At 35.1% G+C, this 26,854-nt stretch overlaps 1 protein-coding gene across 1 annotated transcript; it reads right to left on the bottom strand.

Annotated features, from left to right (window-relative positions):
* Positions 1 to 4,976: 4,976 nt before the first annotated feature.
* LOC117325205 (phospholipid phosphatase 1-like) lies at positions 4,977 to 26,230 on the bottom strand. The gene is made up of 6 exons (XM_033881282.1): positions 25,979 to 26,230; positions 14,596 to 14,747; positions 9,249 to 9,466; positions 7,809 to 7,929; positions 7,375 to 7,551; positions 4,977 to 6,038 (listed from the first exon to the last, which is right to left on the bottom strand). Exons 1-6 carry the CDS (start codon positions 26,097 to 26,099, stop codon positions 5,832 to 5,834), a joined length of 996 nt encoding a protein of 331 aa, XP_033737173.1. The 5' UTR covers positions 26,100 to 26,230; the 3' UTR covers positions 4,977 to 5,831.
* Positions 26,231 to 26,854: the final 624 nt, after the last annotated feature.

Below are 26,854 nucleotides of genomic sequence, written 5' to 3'. Positions count from 1 at the left end.
TGATTATGTTTGCTCTATACTACCGTACACACAGCCAGAATGATGATTATGTTGTCTCTATACTACCGTACACACAGCCAGAATGATGATTATGTTGTCTCTATACTACCGTACACACAGTCAGAATGATGATTATGTTTACTCTATAATACCGTGCACACAGCCAGAATGATGATTATATTTACTCTATACTACCATACACACAGCCAGAATGATGATTATGTTTGCTCTATATTACTGTACACACAGCCAGAATGATGATTATGTTTGCTCTATATTACTGTACACACAGCCAGAATAATGATTATGTTTACTCTATACTACCGTACACACAGCCAGAATGATGATTATGTTTACTCTATACTACCGTACACACAGCCAGAATGATGATTATGTTAACTCTACACTACCGTACACACATCCAGTATGATGATTATGGTTACTCTATACTACCGTACACACAGCCAGAATGATGATTATGTTTGCTCTATACTACCGTACGCACAGCTAGAATGATGATTATGTTTGCTTGATACTACTGTACACACAACCAAAATGATGATTTTGTTTGCTATATACTACCATACACACAACCAAAATGATGATTATGTTTACTCTATACTACCGTACACACAGCCAGAATGATTATTATGTTTGCTATATACTACCGTACACACAACCAAAATGATGATTATGTTTAATCTATACTACCGTACACACAGCCAGAATGATGATTATGTTTGCTATATACTACCGTACACAGAGTATACTCTATTCGTGAGCGACGGAGCTTTTTGTTGATAAAATATTGCGTAATTTCTTCATAACTCAAAGATTCGTGCATATCAATCATTATAATTATATTGTTTTAACACAATTGTAATTCCAGTAATTTGATGTTTATACACTACAAATAGAACTGGGTCAGCCAATAAAGACATGATATCAAAATGGATTATACTTATCACATATATGTATGTCATACAAAGATAAACGTGTACAGATCCATCTTCCTCGGCTCTAATGAATGATTAATGAACAAGTAGGTCTGAAATAGAATCTTTGTCTTATCAGATAAACTATTTTAGGAAACTAATCCCCGATCACTTAACACATAACTAGATAGACTTGATAAAACATAGGTATGTAGGCTAAGGTACTATGACGTATACTGACTAATACATGACACCTGGGATATCAGAGATAAATAGACTGGTGTACTCTGACGTATACTGACGATAACATGACATTTAGGATATTTTAGATATATAAAATGATCTACTATGACGTATACTGACTAATACATCACACCTGGGATATCAGAGATATATAGACTGGTGTACTATGACGTATACTGACTAATACATCACACCTGGGATATCAGAGATATATAGACTGGTGTACTATGACGTATATTAACCAATACATGGCACATGGGATATCTCAGATATCTGTGTATAAGGGTAAAACTGAAAACAAAACGACTTGTTACAGATAGATATTTATTCGTTATTGTAAGTTAATTACATTATAATTGGTCACCAAACCTCGTAATAGGAATACAAGTATTATAACATACTATACACTGGAAAAGATAGAGGAACATAGTTGTGATATAACATAATATATATATTAATTAAACTCTAACATCAGATATCAATACAAATGCGAAATATCTCAATTGTAACATTTCTATATTTGAATACATACGGTGATCACCAGCTTCCTAACACTGCATGAATCAAAAGTCTAGACCCATCAAAAGTCTAGACCAAGTAAAAGTCGAGAATCATCAATCATCATGCCCTTATATCACGATTATTCCTTTAAAATCCATTATGATGCATTGGAAACTAAGAGTAGAAAGACTCACTCAATATGTATTCATTTAAAGGAGGTCTGTGAATTTTGTGATATGCATTAGGTTATATATCCACTGCAGTCTAATGTTTTCGGAAGTAGGCTACTTTTTTCGGACGAAGTCTCATGTTTTGTGATATATACTAATGTTTTGAGAAGTAGTCTTATGATTTGGAATGTAGTCTTTTATTTTAGTAAGTAGACTAATGTTTTGGGATGTAGACTAATGTTTTGGGATGTAGACTTATGTTTTGGGATGTAGACTAGTGTTTTGGGATGTAGACTAATGTTTTTGGGATGTAGTTCAATGTTTTGGGATGTAGACTAGTGTTTTGGGATGTAGACTAATGCTTTGGGATGTAGACTAGTGTTTTGGGATGTAGACTAGTGTTTTGGGATGTAGACTTATGGTTTGGGATGTAGACTAGTGTTTTGGGATGTAGACTAGTGTTTTGGGATGTAGACTTATGGTTTGGGATGTAGACTAATGTTTTGGGATGTAGACTAATGTTTTGGGATGTAGTTCAATGTTTTAGGATGTAGTCTATTGTTTTTGCATGTAGTATATTACCTTGGACTACTGGTTTTGATATTGCATAATGCCTTAGATTAATGGTTTGGGAAGTAGTTTATATTTTAGTAAAATGTACTAATGTTTTACGAAGTAAATGTAGATTAATGTTTTGGGATGAAGTCTAACGGTTTCGAAAGTAGACTAATATTTTTGAATGTAGTATGATATATTTACATTGTATATCATATATTTGTGGTATATTTAGTGATCGTATAGAGTTTACAGAATGGTCAACCGCCATCAAATGTTTAGTGACATTTTTACTGTATTGGGTATTATGGATATATTTTACTTTAAGCAAATGTTTTAGGGGTGAGTGACTATCTATATTAGGTGGGAAGATTTTGATTTATTTGCTGGTAACGAATATTGATGGTGTACATTTTAACTACCTGTGACAAAAGTGACACAGTTACACGTTTCTACCAAGGACTGAATAGGGTATTGGCTAAGACCGATAGTGACCAGAATCTCACAGAGATATATCCTTGGATCATAAACCAATAATGTGACAGATTTCTTTACCTGGGAATTAGGGTTGCCGGATGAGAATTTATGTATGAATGGTTTAGCTACTAAGAAATATACTAGTGAATAATCATCAAACATGTCCCGATCACTAGCGAGAAAAGAGATGGGCCAGCTATCTACTAGACACATATAATTGAATTAGAGTTCTACTGAAAAGGGGGTAGGATTACACATAGCAAGAAGCGTATAAAGGCAATGGTTAGTTTCTAATGCAAAATATGGTGTCAGAATGATCTACGAAAAATAGTGATAGCTGGAGTATCTACGAGGAGAGAAAGTGTCCGGGTTTCTATCAAAGATCTTCTACCCAGGAGGAAGATATTATCGATGTTCGACGGTAATATTACATACGCCTAAATTTCCGTGTTCTACATTTATTAGAATAATTGTTATTATCAACTATTGGTATGGTAGGTTAGGTAGTGACTGGGTTCTAAAATTTACAATATATCATATTACTTATTCTTTATTTATGGCGGATTAAGTATGAAATGTCATGTGTTGTTTTCATCTCTGATTGTAAAGATGATTTCAATATAAAATTACAAACTACATGTATACCTAAATTAGTTGACACATGTTTGAAACAGAAAGAATGCTTACTTAATATGTGACGGCAACAACGTTTTCTGCATAATTGAAAAGCAAATAATTTCTTCATTTTCTAAAATCACAACTATCTTTCACTTTTTATATTTTTTTCTGAATAAGTCATTCGTTGCAAGAATTGTCTGTTTTGTCTCTTCGATATTGTTTTCTATATAAATCACTTTTTATCCGCATTCATTGTCCGTTATCCAGGTAAGCAGATACAACACATTACACAGAGCTGCCATTCTTAATAAATGTACAATACAATATATGAATATATGTGAATACAAACTCTACACCAAAGGCAAACATTTTATTTCACGTTGTTAAGACAAAAATGACCATTTTGCTACGATAGAACGTAGAAGTCAATAATATACTATGTATAGCAACGTAACCACACTACCGACAGTTACTATGTATAGCAACGTAACCAACTACCTATGACAGTTATTATGTATAGTAACGTAACCAAACTACCAATGACAGTTATTTGGTAAGGTAACGTAACCAAACTACCAATGACAGTTATTATGTATAGTAACGTAACCAAACTACCAATGACAGTTATTATGTATAGTAACGTAACCAACTATCAATGACAGTTATTATGTAAAGTAACGTAACCAAACTACCTATGACAGTTATTATGCATAGCAACGTAACCAACTACCAATGACAGTTATTATGTACAGTAACGTAACCAAACTACCTATGACAGTTACTATGTATAGTAACTTAATCAAACTACCAATGACAGTTATTATGTATAGTAACGTAACCAAACTACCTATGACAGTTATTATGTATAGTAACGTAACCAAACCATCAATGACAGTTATTATGTATAGTAACGTAACCAAACTACCTATGACAGTTATTATGTATAGTAACGTAACCAAACTACCAATGATAGTTATTATGTATAGTAACGTAACCAAACTACCTATGACATTACTATGTATAGTAACGTAACCAACTACCAATGACAGTTATTATGTATAGTAACGTAACCAAACTACCAATGACAGTTATTATGTATAGTTACGTAACCAAACCATCAATGACAGCAAACAGAGCCACGTAACCTAGTTACCTATGACAGTAAATATATGATGTCACCATGTACAGCCACGTAACCAAATATTTGTTACCAAGGTATTGAAACCATTCTAACTTTGCGTTCGTTAAATTGGCATTTGATTTTGATACTACCATAATAGTGCTGAGTACAACTAATTGCTATCAGTAATTACTAGATAATGACTCTCCTTACGGCTGAATGATATACATGTACTTCGACCTACTGGGGCAACAGGAGTGATAAATATAAGTTAATACGATTTTTAAGCAATCAAAAAGTAAATTCAGTTTAAATGTACAGTCATACAATTTTAACAAGACAAACCAAACGAGAATGCCATACTGTGAATATTTATTATGACGCATCCACAAAGGACAACATATTAGTGTTCAAAGTCTACATATAAATTATGATAAATGCAAAATAAGTCAAAAACATATACATTTCATCAAATACACTGTTTATTCTGAGGTAGATATTTTAGTGACGTAAATGCATGCGTTGTATGATGGATTTGTATATAAATAGGTATTGAAAAAGAGAAGACGTAGCACCGTCGGCTGGACGGCATAGTAGTTGTATACACTACGTCAGAGTTCTCACCAATATTTCATTTCCTTTTGATGTTTCCGTGTTATTGAGCCCAAATAGACCTACTGTAACAGAACAGTGCATTGTTACAACACACGCGAAAGCCACAAATTCTTCACCTTAGTCCGACAGAGGTTGTGTGCTGCTGGTGGTCGATCTCACAACACGAGAACAAACAATCTGTGACTGTAGTTTGTGGGACACGGTATGCTTTACTGCTTCATCGATGTATCCTACATTACGATCTGTACAAAGTATGAAGAATTGCTGGCTTTGCCATTTTACTTTCATTCATACTGAAGTGACGTGAAAGGCACAAGCTTCATGTCTATAAATGCCCCTTTTCTGTGGTAGAATGGACGGATTGGTTTTTTGCAATATTTCTATAAATGCTGCTGACTACCACATATAAAATGCCGCTTGGAACGACACTAGAAGTCTCTCAATAAATTCCGCAATCTTGGGATGTTCAGACAGGACTTCTATGCCTAGGCAGTTCACCAAATGAGAACATTTGTCACATCAAAGTGAGGTGACTCATTGTCTGTCCTCACTAGAATTTAGGAGAACATTACCATAAACAAAGCAACATTCATTCCGCTAGACAATGTCAGTTCTTCTTATGTGTCCATTATTGCACAAATAGTCCCTCGAGTCCGCGGATGTGAATGACGAATCCTGTCGGAGCAGTAATTGGGTCGGAGTTCGGGCTTCCCCGGACATATTAGGTTTTTCGAATCGGGGAAGATTCAAAGTAACTTGTTTACAATTACTATCTTGTAACACTTTCTCGCCCAGAGCTTTGTACTGCAAAGACAAACAAATAAACGAAGGCATTAGAGGAAAAGTTATTAACGTCGGTACAAGGAAACGAGCAGAACGATAATAGGGTATGAAGGACACTATGAACAACATGATTCTCCATGACGCCACCGGGCTGGTTAAAATGGTATAATGTGGGTAGATTCGAGATAAGGTGTACTGAAGCTGTGAGCCGAGAGAATAAAAATATCATATCTACGCCCTCAACTCTCCAGTTCGCTTGTGTGGGGCGGTATCTAACATACTGCTCATTATTCAACATGTCATATACCGGGATTTGAAACTATTACTCTGCTTACATATACATTGTTTTCTTAAAGCACAGAAGAAAAGGTTATGTATTCTTAGAGTATGACAGAATCAGGAGTAACGAACGTTGGCAATAGTCGATATTGTTGAGGATGCTATCTGAATTGTTGGCACTGCGTCGTGATGACTAAATGATATCTTAGGGAAGGAAAATAGCAAGATGTAATGCAGTTCGTGATTTCTCTTAGTGATTCCTGTTCGTGGCTTGATTAACGAGATACAAGGAAATAATACGTTGTTTAAAAAGAAGAACTACATCAAAAGATAATCCATGTTCCATCACTCTTCCAAATTTTTGTCCGTTTTACGGAACAACATTCGAAATTTATTCCAGTCGCAATACTTTAGTTCAATCGATACAGTTTCAAACGAACCAAGAGTTTTATGTCACTCTAAATACCCAATTAGCCTGATTATTGTTTGAGAGTTTTGATTAGTCATACAGCGAAATTGCGTCAAAGAAGTTCACAATCAGGAGGATCACACACATTAATGTATAACTGTGAGAAATAACTCCGAAAACTAATTTTTGTGTGATGTCCATACTTTAATTTGTTTTTGATGTAAACCCTCTCTTTCTGTGTTTCAAGATATCTTTAAGCAAATATTAGCGATAAAATCTATCTAAAAATGCTCTTAATCAACAAACAGAACACTATAATTGGACGTGTTGGCTGCACATCAGTGTTTAACGCAGATATATTGTTTATTATTTTGACATTTGATGAGCACACATCCCAAATCAGATAATGACCAATTTTATTGCACGTTAAAATGTCTTGTTAACAGAAAGTCGTCAGCGATACTGATTTATCACGTGTTAGCTATTAGTTCTTTTTTATTCTAATTAACCGGGATTCTAACAAGATGTTCTCAACTAACGGGTTTTCTTCTATCTACCGATTCAGCGTAACTTGGGAGCCTATTCACCGATCGTGTAATCATAGTTTTTTATTCTTTAATTTCATCTGCATTTTCGATCGAAAAATTGCTAATAACATACTGTACTTACTATGAATACGGCATTGCATATTCCGAGTAGAAGCCCCGCAATGATGTCTGACACGTGATGTTTGTAGTCATAGTAACGTGTTAGAGAACAAGCCAGTGACAGTACCACCAACGACAGTTGAAGCACTGGTTTAAGGACCAGGGAATAGGTCAGTCTCACCCTCTTCTCCAAGTACAACTAATGACGATAAACAAACATTCAGACAGTGGATTCAAAGGAAAATAATCGTAAGAAATAGACTGGTGGATCAAAACATCAGTGAATACTTTATATCATATTGACTAGTTTGAATATCAAAACAACGTTACCACTCGAAAATCAGTACTTCAAGACAATAGGAGAAATAGAGAAAATAAACATTCTGATAACGACGATTCGAATTAATATTTCCGATTGTCTGATGCAAAAACAAAGTGTGGCCAGATGATACGTACACTGGTAAAAACGGCTCCGTACATGGAAAAGGCGGCGTGTCCAGAGAGAAAGGAGAATCGGCTCTCTCTCATGATCTTCTCACTGTAGGTCGTCCCAGTGCATTCGTAGTTTGTAATATACCTGTAATATCATAAATATCTATATTTACTTACTTCGTGAATTAAGTAAGAAATTTATACAGTGAAATATGCCAAATTAAGGGTTAAGTAGATTACTAGTAGGAAGTAACACATAAAAAACGTATTTCCTAAATTCCTCTTTTCCTTGATCATCTGTCTACAATAACTTATCATTGACGACGAAAGCAAGACCGACAACTGACGCAGATAAATGTCTAGTGAGTGGCACTCATCATTTTTTTGTTCTTTTTATGTTCTGTGATGTCAATTTCGTTATCTGTAGCATAAAACTGGAAACTATAATGTTTGTTATTATATTTCACGTGTGCGATATTACGATAAGATACATCATCACTCGGGTAACTATCGCGGCCCATAAAAACTTCAATTTCAGTTTTACAGCAAGCCATCACTACTTCTTATTTAACAGGAAGTTGCACGAGTTTTAGTTTATGGATTTAGAATATATCTAGATAGTATTATTGATAAGAGTTATAGTGAAAGGGGGATGTGTAAGACACCTGATAACTTAGACACATACCATAGAATGTCCCCATTAGTATTGTATGACATGGCCGTGTCGTTTTGTTACCTTTGTGATGGGCATGTGCTATCTATGGATCGTATCAGGATAAATATGATACAACAGTGACAGAAACTGTTTTGATATTGCCTCTTAAATCTAAGTACAGAGAACTCGGTAGTAGGAATGCATACACGCAATTGTAGTTAAACAACTCCAGACGAATTTGGCGAATAAGCCTAAAATTTGACGCAACATGCATTTTCGCGAGATATTACGCACGATTATATTCGTAGTTAACGAAATCAGGACCTTATAGATATTTGAATATAAACGAAATAGCATGTATGTAAGAACTGCCTTTTTCTTTATGATATCAAACGTTATGACAATACGTTCAAACTTTAATTTCACGGTCGTTAATTGTCCTTACCACAGCAGTAATATACCAGTTTCCACTACATCTGTCTATTTTAACTTCTCACTGTACAAGGTTGATTATATGAATGATATGACTAACCGATTGGGGGGATGGGGTGGGGTAACGGATCTGATACGAAACTGTGTATACGGTTATGTGGTTCATTTGCCTAGTGATATTTAACGATACATTTCCAGTACATGATTCTGTATCCTCTACACCAGACGCAGTACATGGTGATTGTTATACTAATTACATACGTTGTACAGGTCATGTGGGATCTTGGATTTGTGTATTCAATTAATTCCAAATGCAAGATATGATTGATATTGAACACATATGATAATCACTTAACAATATTAATGAGTATACTCACCCTTCTGAACAGTTTATACTGCTGAAGTTCGGACGACAGACGTCAAAGAAATGTGGCCTCGGTCTGCCGATGGAGAATTTGAAGCCCTGTATGAAAACCTCCACGACAGTAAAACCAAAAACAAACACACATACTCCTTTGCAGAAGATGAGGAGGTCTCGGTTAGCCAAACTTCGTTCCCTGGATGCCAAACAGCGGATTACTTCTGTCATCAGCATCTAGCGTAAGGTAGAATACTGTGATTAGTATTTACCAAACATTACCACATCAATAACATATATAATAGCATTCTACAAGTCCACACAGTGATTTATAACATGGTATAGGTGTTATATAACAACATATCGTTATATCATTAACTACACAATTCGTCGGTATAGTATTACAAACCCAAAATGCACTTTTAATTACAGAACACATTATAAACCTGTTTTAACTACAGAACATTTACTTACACAACACGTCGGTACAACATTATAAACCGACAATTAACTACACAACACGTCGGTACAACATTATAAACCGACAATTAACTACACAACACGTCGGTACAACATTATAAACCGACAATTAACTACACAACACGTCGGTACAACATATAAACCGACAATTAACTACACCAACACGTCGGTACAACATTATAAACCGACAATTAACTACACAACACGTCGGTACCACATTATAAACCGACAATTAACTACACAACACGTCGGTACAACATTATAAACCGACAATTAACTACACAACACGTCGGTACAACATTATAAACCGACAATTAACTACACAAAACGTCAGTACAACATTATAAACCGACAATTAACTACACAACACGTCGGTACAACATTATAAACCGACAATTAACTACACAACACGTCGGTACAACATTATAAACCGACAATTAACTACACAACACGTCGGTACAACATTATAAACCGACAATTAACTACACAACACGTCGGTACAACATTATAAACCGACAATTAACTACACAACACGTCGGTACAACATTATAAACCGACAATTAACTACACAACACGTCGGTACAACATTATAAACCGACAATTAACTACACAACACGTCGGTACAACATTATAAACCGACAATTAACTACACAACACGTCGGTACAACATTATAAACCGACAATTAACTACACAACACGTCGGTACAACATTATAAACCGACAATTAACTACACAACACGTCGGTACAACATTATAAACCGACAATTAACTACACAACACGTCGGTACAACATTATAAACCGACAATTAACTACACAACACGTCGGTACAACATTATAAACCGACAATTAACTACACAACACGTCGGTACAACATTATAAACCGACAATTAACTACACAACACGTCGGTACAACATTATAAACCGACAATTAACTACACAACACGTCGGTACAACATTATAAACCGACAATTAACTACACAACACGTCGGTACAACATTATAAACCGACAATTAACTACACAACACGTCGGTACAACATTATAAACCGACAATTAACTACACAACACGTCGGTACAACATTATAAACCGACAATTAACTACACAACACGTCGGTACAACATTATAAACCGACAATTAACTACACAACACGTCGGTACAACATTATAAACCGACAATTAACTACACAACACGTCGGTACAACATTATAAACCGACAATTAACTACACAACACGTCGGTACAACATTATAAACCGACAATTAACTACACAACACGTCGGTACAACATTATAAACCGACAATTAACTACACAACACGTCGGTACAACATTATAAACCGACAATTAACTACACAACACGTCGGTACAACATTATAAACCGACAATTAACTACACAACACGTCGGTACAACATTATAAACCGACAATTAACTACACAACACGTCGGTACAACATTATAAACCGACAATTAACTACACAACACGTCGGTACAACATTATAAACCGACAATTAACTACACAACACGTCGGTACAACATTATAAACCGACAATTAACTACACAACACGTCGGTACAACATTATAAACCGACAATTAACTACACAACACGTCGGTACAACATTATAAACCGACAATTAACTACACAACACGTCGGTACAACATTATAAACCGACAATTAACTACACAACACGTCGGTACAACATTATAAACCGACAATTAACTACACAACACGTCGGTACAACATTATAAACCGACAATTAACTACACAACACGTCGGTACAACATTATAAACCGACAATTAACTACACAACACGTCGGTACAACATTATAAACCGACAATTAACTACACAACACGTCGGTACAACATTATAAACCGACAATTAACTACACAACACGTCGGAACAACATTATAAACCGACAATTAACTACACAACACGTCGGTACAACATTATAAACCGACAATTAACTACACAACACGTCGGTACAACATTATAAACCGACAATTAACTACACAACACGTCGGTACAACATTATAAACCGACAATTAACTACACAACACGTCGGTACAACATTATAAACCGACAATTAACTACACAACACGTCGGTACAACATTATAAACCGACAATTAACTACACAACACGTCGGTACAACATTATAAACCGACAATTAACTACACAACACGTCGGTACAACATTATAAACCGACAATTAACTACACAACACGTCGGTACAACATTATAAACCGACAATTAACTACACAACACGTCGGTACAACATTATAAACCGACAATTAACTACACAACACGTCGGTACAACATTATAAACCGACAATTAACTACACAACACGTCGGTACAACATTATAAACCGACAATTAACTACACAACACGTCAGTACAACATTATAAACCGACAATTAACTACACAACACGTCGGTACAACATTATAAACCGACAATTAACTACACAACACGTCGGTACAACATTATAAACCGACAATTAACTACACAACACGTCGGTACAACATTATAAACCGACAATTAACTACACAACACGTCGGTACAACATTATAAACCGACAATTAACTACACAAAACGTCGGTACAACATTATAAACCGACAATTAACTACACAACACGTCGGTACAACATTATAAACCGACAATTAACTACACAACACGTCGGTACAACATTATAAACCGACAATTAACTACACAACACGTCGGTACAACATTATAAACCGACAATTAACTACACAACACGTCGGTACAACATTATAAACCGACAATTAACTACACAACACGTCGGTACAACATTATAAACCGACAATTAACTACACAACACGTCGGTACAACATTATAAACCGACAATTAACTACACAACACGTCGGTACAACATTATAAACCGACAATTAACTACACAACACGTCGGTACAACATTATAAACCGACAATTAACTACACAACACGTCAGTGCAGTATAATAAACCGACAATTAACTACACAACACGTCGGTACAACATTATAAACCGACAATTAACTACACAACACGTCGGTACAACATTATAAACCGACAATTAACTACACAACACGTCGGTACAACATTATAAACCGACAATTAACTACACAAAACGTCGGTACAACATTATAAACCGACAATTAACTACACAAAACGTCGGTACAACATTATAAACCGACAATTAACTACACAACACGTCGGTACAACATTATAAACCGACAATTAACTACAGAACATTTACTTACACAATACGTCGGTGCAGCATTATAAACCGACAATTAACTACACAACACGTCAGTACAACATTATAAACCGACAATTTACTACACAACACGTCGGTACAACATTATAAACCGACAATTTACTACACAACACGTCGGTACAACATTATAAACCGACAATTTACTACACAACACGTCGGTACAACATTATAAACCGACAATTAACTACACAAAACGTCGGCACAGCATTATAAACCGACAATTAACTACACAACACGTCGATTCAACATTATAAACCGACAATTAACTACACAACACGTCGGTATAACACTATGAACCTACATTTTACGAAAGGCTATTCTGAAAAGATTACCCTTCAGACGTCACATACACAAATGTACTCGTACATAAAGACCAATTATCCATAACATGCTCCTGCCAAACACCGCATACTCTTGGTAATCACCAACAGTCATTTCAATTTAAACGTGAAAATAAACAATTTTGAAATGAAAAAGTAAAAAATGTAAAGACATCAAAAATAAAAGCAGGTCTTTTTTATTTTCTCCTCAATCTAAGCATGTGCATTCCTCTGGATAATTTTCCTTTTCATATGGCAGACCTGGTCTATCTGTCATCTCGCTACAAGTATCCAGAACCATCTAACCTCGCAGTATACGTTATTCTAATGTACAAATAAACACGCTTGATTTAATTCATGTTGGCAGATGACAGTCTGGTCATAAGTATCTGAGTAACCACCAACTCAATATAGCCTCACAAGATGCTTCACTTCACTAAACAAATGCCCTATACCAGACATTTGGTTCATGTCAAAGGATTTTGAATATCTTAACCTAAGCAAGTTTTAAATACAGCTTGTACACTTATATTTCTATACTTGGTTATATTTTAACATGTATATTTTGAAACAAACTGTACATGTTGTCGTCCAAAAGCCAAAGCGTACGGCACGACAGATGAAAATCGAGAGTTCGCGAACCCATATTCATGTCCATACATAGTACAAAATTAGTACTAAACTGCGAGTTAATTTACAAAATTGGCATTATCGCAAAGCTCATGACTAAGTTAATCTCGGAAAAATAGAAATTATTAAATAGTTTCACGGAAACAAGAATTAATCGTAAATACGCGGTAATCCATCTTAAAGATTACTGTTTATGCTGTATTAACATTTGGATGACAAAATTGACGAACCAATCTTTAAAATGTTACAGTCCTCTGTTTTTACAGATAATCACTATCAATCGTAAGAAAATGGTTTTATTAGATTAGTTAAATTCCAGTCTAATTACCGCGTCTGGCTGCTATCACAAATGAGGGTAATATCCAGTTAGATGGATGCTTCTCTACAGCTATACCTTATTAATTGATAGTGAACTTGGCACAAGTTGATTAATTAATAAACCACAAAAATCGATCGGCCATCCTTCGCAATTTGTTGGATAGATGGGTTATGCACAAGATATGCCAGAACACATTACATTGTGTTGCAAATCTTCTTAATTGTCAGCTTTTAAGGGGATGTAACATACTTTGCTCTATATAAATATTACAAATCCGTCCAGCAAATGAAAGTACGTCCGGATTAAAGGTTCTTTACAGATGGTAGACATCAATATCAATGGCTTTACGTACCACGAAGAAGGGAATGGAGAAGCCCATGCCAAGCAGCAGAGGATCGGGGATGGTGTCATCCTTGTAGGGGTAGCGGAGACTCTGGTCGTCACAAAAGAAACCAGCATGGTACGGCGTCCCTGTCTTGTAGAGTAGTAAAATAGGCAGGCCAACTGGAAAGAGAAAAATCACTTATCATAAACATTGATAACAATGGTGTAATGGGAATAAACTATCACTCATTTCTATCTTAGCTATACATTGATTTAACATGAACTTAGTGGAACAACCTGACCTTTAACTTGAGTGTTTACTGTCGTATAGAAATAGTTTCGTGTAATTATAGGCACTTTTCACCAGACAAATGTATGTGTAGATTTTAGAAGAAAATTTCAGGCTATTTTGACAATAGAAGAAAATTACAGCACTATTTTGACAGTCCGCCGACATTTATAATGTTCCCTATAATTACATGTATGTCAACAACACTCGTTACACTTAACGTTTCCTACATGCGCACTCTTATTATGTACCATGAATTTTTGTGTGGTTGCCGGTTGGTATAACGTGTAGCTTGTCCTTGACACCCACATGTACAAATATTACACATGACGAGTAACTCCTACAGATAATGCGTGTTTTAGTACAAATTGTTTGACATGTGTTTTTCTGTCCTGTTGAGAGTTTTGGTAACGACCGATACAAATGTTAGTCTCGCTGTACACATTGTAGAGTGACTATGTGCGTGTCTGAATATCGGGTATTACTGACTCCGTCTGATAAGCGTGATGTGATTAAAAAGTAATAATATATAATTACATCATGTACAATTTAATTATCCATGATTTTATAGTGGCACAACCGTGACAATGTGCAGTACATGATTTAGATCACGTGACATTCTCAGATTAAAGCTAGAAAAGTAAAAAGCATACTCACACTGAGTGTATTTATTTCATCATATAAACATTACTTTTGACACGTAATGATGATCAATGCGGTGTTTCACTTCTTTTTAGATGTTTATTGTTTAATTTGTGACCATCACGTGGGAACAATCTCCATATCACGTGCCTATCTGATGTATGTTTCGGATGTGACATAAAGCTACTCTGGAGCTACCCTGATAATTCAGATCATCAGATTGAAAAAAAATGTCACATCTTACTTATATGTTATTGTGGCACAGCGATGCCACATTTTACCCCGGTATGATGTCAATCCAAGCTTTCTAGTCATGTAGTCAGTGGGTTTAAATCCCTTCGAAGTGTTTTATTAATAGCAAAAATAACGAGGCAAAGTTGTCATGAAGACAGAACTATTTATTCCACGTAAACTCAGTGTATAACGAGGATATAACAATATCCGAATACATTTACACTGACCTTTACATACGGGTTATCGTAACCAAGTGATGAACTGTTACAGGCTAAGTTCCCCGCATTAAACACGAATGAGTAATATAGCATTACATCAATGCAGAAAGACAAGCAATATAGGATGTCGCTATATATCCGCCCTTTTACTGAATATCACTCTAATCGGCAATCTGTAGGAAATCACCATAATATTAATCACATGTATTTTTAATGAATAAAAAGATATTTTATCAAAAACCTTTCATTTCAAAGAATTGATACCACAGGAATGCATTACCGGTTTTTCAGGAAAACCACCTCACCATAACTTTATAATGTTACGATATTGAATATCATTAAGACGTCATATTTGGGAGAGAAGAATAAATTGGTATTCGTTGATGCAATATAAAATACATTTTATCAAATTTAAAACTGTGAAAGGGAATTCATTACGGGCCGTGGACTCAACAATAGCACAGTCATATTTTAGTTCCCCATTAGACCACAAGAAATACAAGGGAAATGGCACGCCTTTCTCCCTCGTGTGTAAAGCCATCAGAAAGATTTCACTAGGTCGATCAGATTTTCATTACAAATATAGAAAAGGCGAAATATTGCAATTAATAATGACAGAGAGTGTAACTAGAATTTGAATTGAACTCCAAACATTGTCTATTGAGGGAGCGTTAACGAGCGTTTCCTTGTGTTATATTGTAATAGTACATAGAGCCTAGGTATCTGATACAGACATTTACCGATATTGTAAGAAACTAGAAACTATAAATTGGTCCAAAAGAAATCACTTAAACTCCGTTTAATGTTGCGTATGGTAGAAGCTGATCAATCCGGGCTCCGATAAAGTTAAGTGGTGGGGCTCAGTACTTCTATCTATCTCATCAACATCTTCATGCAATACATTTGCAGGATTAATTGCTAATAAAGCACCTGTTTCCACGAACCCGTTACTCCTATTTCAACGAATAAATCTCTCATAGAGATGTCTTTCCGAGTTAAGTAACGATCCAGTGTTTTGTTCATTTCGATAGATTGTTGGCAGTGGAAACCAACAGGTGTAGCATTACAGAGTACTTTTTCTTTCTTTAACATCCCGTCGATGTAACTCATTTGTTAAATTCAATGTACTTAGCCTGTAGCTATACCAGTATAACGACAATACCATTAACAACACAGCTTTCCAAAACGAACTAATCACAGACAATCAAAACTTTCGCTTGTCAGATAAATGTGTGGTGATTACATCATTGCCATTAAAGTCAGCAAGAAATAGATTTGTATACCTAAAGCTTAAAATAAGTATACGAACACTTATCACTCAGTAAACTATAACTTATGTGCTTCCGGATCAATTTCAAGTCGATATGCATTTATTTCATGACTGTTAGTTGAATTTTCCAGATCTTAGCAATTAATTACTTCAAAGTAAAATTAAGAATGATTGACAGGCCACGATGCTGTGAATGTAAACAAATAGCTTTACACCATCACATGCTCGTACCTGTCAGCTACGCAGGTATCGTCCGTAAGTGAGTGGCAGGTGAATGTTTAGACAGTGGAATGTGAGACAATACGGTCAGAGGTACGTCGGGTACAGTAAAACAGCAGGAGAAAATGTTGATGTGATAATACTAAAGCACTTAAGATATTCATCATAGGTTTCCTGATGTTTTTTTTTCATATATATAAAATTACTGTACGTACATGCATGTTTACCGTTGTAGGTACAATGTACCTATACAATGTCGTGTATATATGAATGGAGTCAATCCTTACACAGTAAGGATAGATAGGTGAGTTGTAGTTACCTGGAATTTTCTGTCTGATTCCGTCGTCAGATGATCTGATCAGTGAAGATGACTCAATAGATTTAAATAAATTTCAGAGAATTCGCTACTCAATAGATTTAAATATATTTCCGAGAATTCGCTATGTACCAGATAGGCGACTAGAAGAGTGATTTACTAGAGACGAAACGCATTGTATCCCAAAAACATACGAGTGGTTAATTTATAGCTGAACAGTGAGTTTTCGGACATCATATTTACATAGTTTGGTAGCTTTTACCCGGAAAAACAACAGTCGGCATAACGTACTCAGAAACAGCAGACCAAAAACACGAAAAAATGTCGATCAGAATGACATATCATTTAACAGATGACAACATATTATATCCAATCACTCCAGCAATAGACACGACACTAGTCGTCAAGTATTAATATAGCCTGTGTAACGTCTAGCCATGTAAGTGTTACAAACACTACAAAACTCACGATATTTTAGTCATACATCATCGCTTATTACCTTCCAACATTTTAAACTTAATAGGTTTTTTTTTTTAAATTAATATTTTCTAAGAAGTGTATCATACTAACAAGTAAGTGTTTTCATAACCAACTTACTCCAACAACGTGTAGTGTATATATGTATCTACTCTATACATACTCAAAACTTGACCTACAGTCGAGAGGAACGTACACTATGTAACTATGTTTTCCGGTCAGGAAATTATCCACTCTATGAGAATGCGAGATATAAGTGTATTTTAACGTAACAGTTTACACACAGATACTTACTGTTTTACTGCATGCTAGCGAAGACAGTTAACAACATATACTTACTGTATGTTAACGTAAGACAGTTAACACACAGATAATAACTGTATGTTAACGTAAGACAGTTAACACACAGATACTTACTGTATGTTAACGTAAGACAGTTAACACACAGATACTTACTGTATGTTAACGCAAGACAGTTAACACACAGATACTTACTGTTTGTTAACGTTAGACATTTAACACAGAGATACTTACTGTATGTTAACGTTAGACATTTAACACACAGATACTTACTGTTTCTTAACGTAAGACAGTTAACACACAGATACTTACTGTTTGTTAACGTTAGACATTTAACACACAGATACTTACTGTATGTTAACGTAAGACAGTTAACACACAGATACTTATTGTATGTTAACGTAAGACAGTTAACACACATATACTATATGTTAACGTAAGACAGTTAACACACAGATACTTACTGTATGTTAACGTAAGACAGTTAACACACAGATACTTACTGTATGTTAACGTAAGACAGTTAACACACATATACTCTATGTTAACGTAACACAGTTAAACTACAGATGCTTACTATATGTTAACTTAAGATAGTTTACACACAGATAATAACTGTATGTTAACGTAAGACAGTTAACACACAGATTCTTATTGTATGTTAACGTAAGACAGTTAACACACAGATTCTTATTGTATGTTAACGTAAGACAGTTAACACACAGATACTTACTGTATGTTAACGTAAGACAGTGAACACACAGATACTTACTGTATGTTAACGTAAGACAGTTAACACACATATACTTATTGTATGTTAACGTAAGACAGTTAACACACAGATACTCTTATTGTATGTTAACGTAAGACAGTTAACACACAGATACTTACTGTATGTTAATGTAAGACAGTTAACACGCAGCTACTTACTGTATGTTAACGTAAGACAGTTAACACACAGATTCTTATTGTATGTTAACGTAAGACAGTTAACACACAGATTCTTATTGTATGTTAACGTAAGACAGTTAACACACAGATACTTACTGTATGTTAACGTAAGACAGTTGACACACAGATACTTACTGTATGTTAACGTAAGACAGTTAACACACAGATACTTACTGTATGTTAACGTAAGACAGTTAACACACAGATACTTATTGTATGTTAACGTAAGACAGTTAACACACATATACTATATGTTAACGTAAGACAGTTAACACACAGATACTTACTGTAGGTTAACGTAAGACAGTTAACACACATATACTTACTGTATGTTAACGTAAGACAGTTAACACACAGATACTTACTGTATGTTAACGTAAGACAGTTAACACACAGATACTTACTGTATGTTAACGTAAGACAGTTAACACACAGATACTTATTGTATGTTAACGTAAGACAGTTAACACACAGATACTTACTGTATGTTAACGTAAGACAGTTAACACACAGATACTTACTGTATGTTAACGTAAGACAGTTAACACACAGATACTTACTGTATGTTAACGTAAGACAGTTAACACACAGATACTTATTGTTTGTTAACGTTAGACATTTAACACACAGATACTTACTGTATGTTAACGTAAGACAGTTAACACACAGATACTTACTGTATGTTAACGTAAGACAGTTAACACACAGATACTAACTGTATGTTAACGTAACACAGTTAACACACAGATACTGTATGTTAACGTAAGACAGTTAACACACAGATACTAACTGTTGTATTAACATCCGACAATTCATTTCTGACTGAATCGCGGATAAGACAGAAGGCGATCGGTAATTTTTCTATCAGTCATGATGTTGTGTGTGACATGTTTGAGTACAAAATTACACGCGTCACGCATTGTCTTCAATCAAATAACCATATTAGCAAATTATGTCGAATTTGAGCGCTATTGTGCTCTCGCATGACACCGACTAGAGAGTAATAAAAGTATGTTAGGACATTACAGAATGTCAATTCTGGCACCTCTTCGTCATAACCTCCACTACAGCTATCCCTCCAACTGATCGTTTTGGGTTTTATATGCATTTAATGACGTTTAAAGACACACGTAAAGCAGTCTTTAAATGTAACATCCAATATAAAATTTTAGAAAAGAATCTAATAAATCACGAATACTTGGGGTTGTAAGCACATTTTACATTAAGATAGATTAAGTTAACATTTACGACCACTGTTTAGTTATTACATTCCTTGTATAAATGTTTTGATGGGCTAGGTTCTGCCCGTTATATCGGACACGCATCAAACGTGTCCCACTGTTTGATACGAATGTGATGACATGCTGTAGAGTATTAACTCATTAAACATATATAACTAATACATTACGGTCCTTTAGTTGTATTTCATTGGAAATCTACTTGAAATATGAAGTATTGTCATATGGTGTTTCAGAGACATTTCCCCATTAAGAAGACGTCTTCATACCTGGTGATACGCGTCCCAATGTGTTTTATCAGTAGTAAGTACGACGTTATCACTGAGTTAATGACCAACAATATCTCAGATCTATAATAAAACTAAACACTCAGATGAGTTTCCGAGTTACAAACAATTCTGTCGGTTTCTTTTGTATACATATATGCTTGGAAAGTTAAGACGATATCGATTTTAATGCATTAACAATAAGCTATACACTTATAGGATACGCTGACGTGGCTGGAGACATAAACAATTTAAAACAACATACAAAATGTAATATCCGTTCTTCGGGTACGCATGTTCAGGCCTAGTTAAACAACGCGAATTGTGTCACGTGAATGGGAGCCATTTACAAATGATTTTATTTAATGTTTTCTGTCGAACGGAACTGTTAACCATAAAAACATATTTCAAATTATTTGGAAATCCGAGAGAAAAAGCGCAAGAACATACAGTAATGTGTGTGTTAAGATCACTGCAGTAAACTTGTAAGAACAGTTTTAATATAAGTACTGTTTAATTCATGTATAATCCATACTATTATCAAACATAATGATTCATAGACACGTGCAAGTTTCGAGCATTGTGACGTGTCTACAGCACAGATGGTCTATTGCTATTATTACACCCGGGGAAGTGACACGGATTGTTTGTAAACACGAAACATACAGTACGATTGCTATGCTAACATTCAGTAGAATGACAAGAGAACGATCGATTTCAATTTAGATATCAATCGTCTATCAGCTGTCTTCCGCGTTGTTGATGATGCTGAGGCAGGCATAGCCGCCTCGTATGCTCTGTGTGATAGAAATCCCACAACAACAAGATAAGTTAGGCATAACGTGAAACACTTAATGAAAAAAAAATGTGTTTCTAAGATCGATTTCTAGATTGGAATATTTTCCACTTTATTCAAAACGCCTTTCCACAGAGAGTAAGTAGTCGTTAAATTGCCATCAGTTTTCAATTTCATATTTTCAAAAAAAAAATGAATATATAACTCTGTTTAGTAAACCGAGTTGCAAAATTTTTGGTGACAAATTGTCATAACCACATATACGACAAAGTTAATTGATCGAGATAATATTTCTGTATGATGCCTACGTACATAACAATAAGATGTGACTATACTGTTGTTTGTGTTCTCATTGTATTCATTCTGCAGTCTTCCATACACATAAGAGAAAGTCAGAAGGTTAAAAACTTCATTTTTCACTAAAATTGTTCAGTTTTATTTGCATCTCATTTAAAATGAATATATTATAACTAATATCAATCAAATACAATACTGAAATGTGATACATGAAGAATTCATTATCTTCTACTCTATATCGTCTCATTGCGTGCGTAATGATGTGCTTCCTTTTTGGTTAGTGGAACCCACGATGGAATATGATGTGTTTTACCCCATAAATTAAATCTACCCAGCAATGAAGGTGAACAAGCTACTAATTTACATTGATCCTATCCAGTTCATTGTAGTATCAAATATCGCGGATGGATATGGCGTGCTCTTTTATAAAACTGTGAATGTCCGTAATGAAAGAGGAGGAGGAGGAGGAGGAGGAGGAGGAGGAGAGGAGGAGGAGGAGATTAGACCGACAATGAGAAAAAAAACCATAACACTTTAATGTAAATAATTTAAGACTGTAACAATTAGAGATGAATGTAAATGCGATATAAAGGGATGCCGTCTGATTTGGTTTTTGTTCTCTCATAGCTCAACATTTGGCCAGCAAAAACAGACATTTCTATATTTAGATATAAAACACGTACTGTATGGATTGTGTTTAAACAGATTTCGGGGTGGGTTTATTTTCCCAAAAATTTGGCAACCGACAATAATTACGAAAATAATGACATATTCGTTTGTTTCAATATACACAATGCATATCTTTTTCGCGATTTTGTAAAGTAAATAAACTATTGATACTAACTTTCAGAGTGGTCATCTCTAATTTGGCAACATCAAAATGAGATTGCTTCCTTTGTACACATGACATAGCCTATTAGAAATAGATTATTACATTTTTGCTGAAATACGAAGGTAATACATATGATATTTAGCATAACGGCGTGCTATTGAATCCTATATAAAAACCATGCAGTCGATTGGAGTGTTATTGTAGTGTTATTGTAGAGTTCGGTTTTCAACACACAGTTCGGCCTGTGTCAGTTTGAATACACTGATGCAGTCTGTAAATTGCCTGCTCATGTTGGATCAATAGAAAGCGATTACGCAAATACAACCTGCCAGTTTTCCTCCTGCAAACACCATTACGTCTCCCCGAGAGTAATTAAATTCGGATAAACTTATTGCTCGTTTAGTTACAAGATACGCTTTTTGTTCTTCCCCAGGAAACGTAATTGATTCTGGCTACTAAAACCCGTTGATTGTTACTGTTTTTGCACGTGAAGTTCATGAGTTGATGTTGGTGAAGTGTGTGCCATTTCATCTATAATTGAATACATAGTTTATTTCTTTGTGCACGATTTAGTGGAAAACTCTAAATAGATATAGTTTTACTGTCACGTTTAATTTACAACTGTAGGATCACACCGGTGACCTTTTTATCTCGTTCCTTTTGTTTTAATACATGTATTACACTTCTGTACATTAGGGCTGTGCAGCTTTTACATAAACCACTTAACCAGGTTCTGACGGGGTCACCACAATTCTGGCAGTACTTCTTGGTGTGCCCTCTTAACAAGATTAGAGTACAATTACCACCTTTAGAGCGATATCCAATACCGTCATATCTACTTTATCAACAGACAACCAAACGGATCTACATTTAAAATTAGCAATTTAAGCTTTTCTTTAGACTTAACCAGACACAGAAATATATAGAACTAGGCCTAGTGGTAGAGATACGGAGGTATTAAGGGGTAATTAGAGGAGCTTTCTGGGGAGGATTTGCGACTCCTCCCCAAAAAAATTGATAAAGCAGATAGAATATTATCTGTCGACAGGGATATCCCACCTGCATTTTATCCCACGACACGAAATTCTGCATGTAATACGGATAAGGGATCTCGATGACACGTGGGATTAAACACACCGAGCGTCATTCTGATATCACAATGTGTGTACATGTTATACAACTCATAATGTAGTATATAGCAACAACTCCTTTATGTTGATTTTATTTTAGAAGACATGCAGGAAATCCATTTTATTTACCTAATCTGCAGGGTATTTATTCTATTTACGTACTTTGCAGGCCAACCATATTTTATTTACACTGTAACCCAGACGCCTTGCTTGACAACTCAAGCATTTGTATTATTTCTGAATCTATAAATACTGCATAAGTACTGCATTTTTATAGCCCCTAACTTTGAAGTTAACATCAAACATATCTATGTCATCTGTATGTGCCTATGGTTTCGGAGTCCCTGTAGGTGTAGTTATAGCTTTGCTCGAGATTCCCATAAAATACTATCCATTAGGAAACCGCATATACCACATCTACCTACATCTGTCATTCTGATTGATAACCCTGGCCCTGGATATAATAAGTATAATTATACAACCTTAGATAGTAGAGAGTATATTAGATCGTTACAAAATAAACAACATTTGCTTGATTCAACAGTTGTAAGCAAACCAATGTCATATTTCAAAAATATTCATTCCTGCTTTCAAAATTCACTATCAATAACTGGATTCTTTTATCCAAGATAATTATTTTTAATGTGATTGAACTAGTTCATAGAATAGAAATATAATCACGAAAAATAAAATTGTTAACTTAGTTTTATACAAAACATTCTATTCGATTGTAAAATATATTTTAGTTAGATATTAATGGTATGCAGCGTCACCCAAAACACCCTATTCAACTTAGAATGTCCCCGACTTTGTGTGCGACATTGATTGAGATGGTGAGTGTTGTGTGGTATGCCGGTAGGGTGTAGGTAGGTAGTCACTTATAATGTCCCTGTGTTACAAATATAAAATTTAACTACTCCTTTATTACATTTCTTAGTAAAACACGTCAATGATCCGCGACACAGACAGTATTGTTGATGTGGTCCCAGGTCCGGTGTAAATGGGTTTTACTCGCACTAGGTTATTCTACTCTAAACCAATTATCCACTTTATCGACTGATAGAGTACCAAGTGTTGTGCATTTAAGTGTTTCTCCCTAAACAATAACACCTTCTAAGTATACAAGATTATTAATTAATCTCGCTTGTGGTATTGCTTAGGCTTTAGTCCACAACCATTGAAAGTGTGACTCTTTAATTTAATCACGAAAGAATTAACACATGGTTCGTATGAATTTTAATAATGAAATACTATATAGTATGGATCAACAATGGACGCCCGGAGGACCTGTTATGTCATACTTAGCCAGGTGGGGGATAAGGGTAATGGTATGGTAGGTAAACACCTACTTGTAGGTCTCAATGACACTTTACACACCAACCAAGACCTGCTGGTAATCCTAGGGTGATAGTTGCAGACAGGAGTGCCTCTCCTTTAGATCCCTTATACCAGTATATATACCCATTTACAAACGCGTCATGGAATACCTAGTGTATTTATTTAAATGATTGTGTGTGTATACATGTATTGTGACAGTGTCTAATCTCTCCTCACTCTGCCTACGGTGATATATTAACATTTATCAAGAGTTTAAAGGCGACTTCGTGTGTACTACTGAGGTTTGTGCCCATTCCTCCCAGCGAACAATTCACATGTCATTATTGCAATTAATAAATTTCAGAAAACCCTAAATTGATATGCGGGCAGCTTTTTTATTTTGATAATGTCGCAGGGATCGTAACGTAATGCTTTGTCGTCATTTGAGTGTGTATTTTACTTGATCAATGCATGCAATAGATAGACCTGGCACTGCCATAACATAAGATCCCTCCAATCATATACGTTAAACTCAGCACGATGTTATAAAATAAATCATTATATATATTAATCAAATGCTTCCTATTTTAATGTGTTAACTATGATATGTGTTACTTACCAATAAGCCACAGAATGGTATCCACAATTAATCGAATGAAAGCTTTTCTTGTAGATAAAGAACAGGACCTGTGACAGACAGAGTCCCCACGTCTTGGAGAGTGTTCCCGTTTACCTCTCATGACTGATACGCTAGTTGATGATGATAGTGTAATATCCCGATCTATGGTACAGACTCGCTACAGCCCACCAGGTCTGTGTGCTGAACAGTGTGACCGCCACCCTACTCGATCGCTTAAATACGCCGAGCCTCGCCAACCTTCCGGTGTGTGCCTGTCAGTCTAGGAGGGATCCATATACAAATTAATTGGCTGTAATAAATTAACACTTAAGTATTAAGTTAGTATACCAGTTAAGTGGTAACTGTGGTATCAATATCATTTACACTGTAATATTTACATGTGTAAGTGTATTGAGGTAGGCATTCTTAGGTGAAAAATCATACATTAATGTTTTGTGTATACATGTACACACTGTCAGTCTAGCAATTGCGTTGTCATTGCTTCCATGTTAGTATTATTCCAATGAAAATGATGACAAAGGGCTAAACATTATCGGGTGTACTCATAAACAAAAACGCTAAGTGTGTAATACCACTACAAGTAACTTGTTGCAATGTACGGAGAGCTACTAAACATATTTGTTAATACACCCTACACATTAGAATAGTCGACACCAAACACATTTGTTAGGAGGGTCGTTCTTCGCGTACTTAACAGGCCTTTAAAGACATAAATATTGGTCCCGAGTATATTATAGATAATGTCACTATTTTTCATCCATTAATTGTAAACAACTACGAGTTAATGGCAATATTAATATATTGAAGCTTTGATGATAAATGATAAATTAGTTTCCTTATTCAAGAAAAAAATAT

The sequence above is a fragment of the Pecten maximus genome, chromosome 4 (assembly GCF_902652985.1).
Source record: "Pecten maximus chromosome 4, xPecMax1.1, whole genome shotgun sequence".
In the NCBI taxonomy this organism is placed as follows: Eukaryota; Metazoa; Mollusca; class Bivalvia; order Pectinida; family Pectinidae; genus Pecten; species Pecten maximus.
This window is presented reverse-complemented; position numbering and strand designations above follow the sequence as displayed.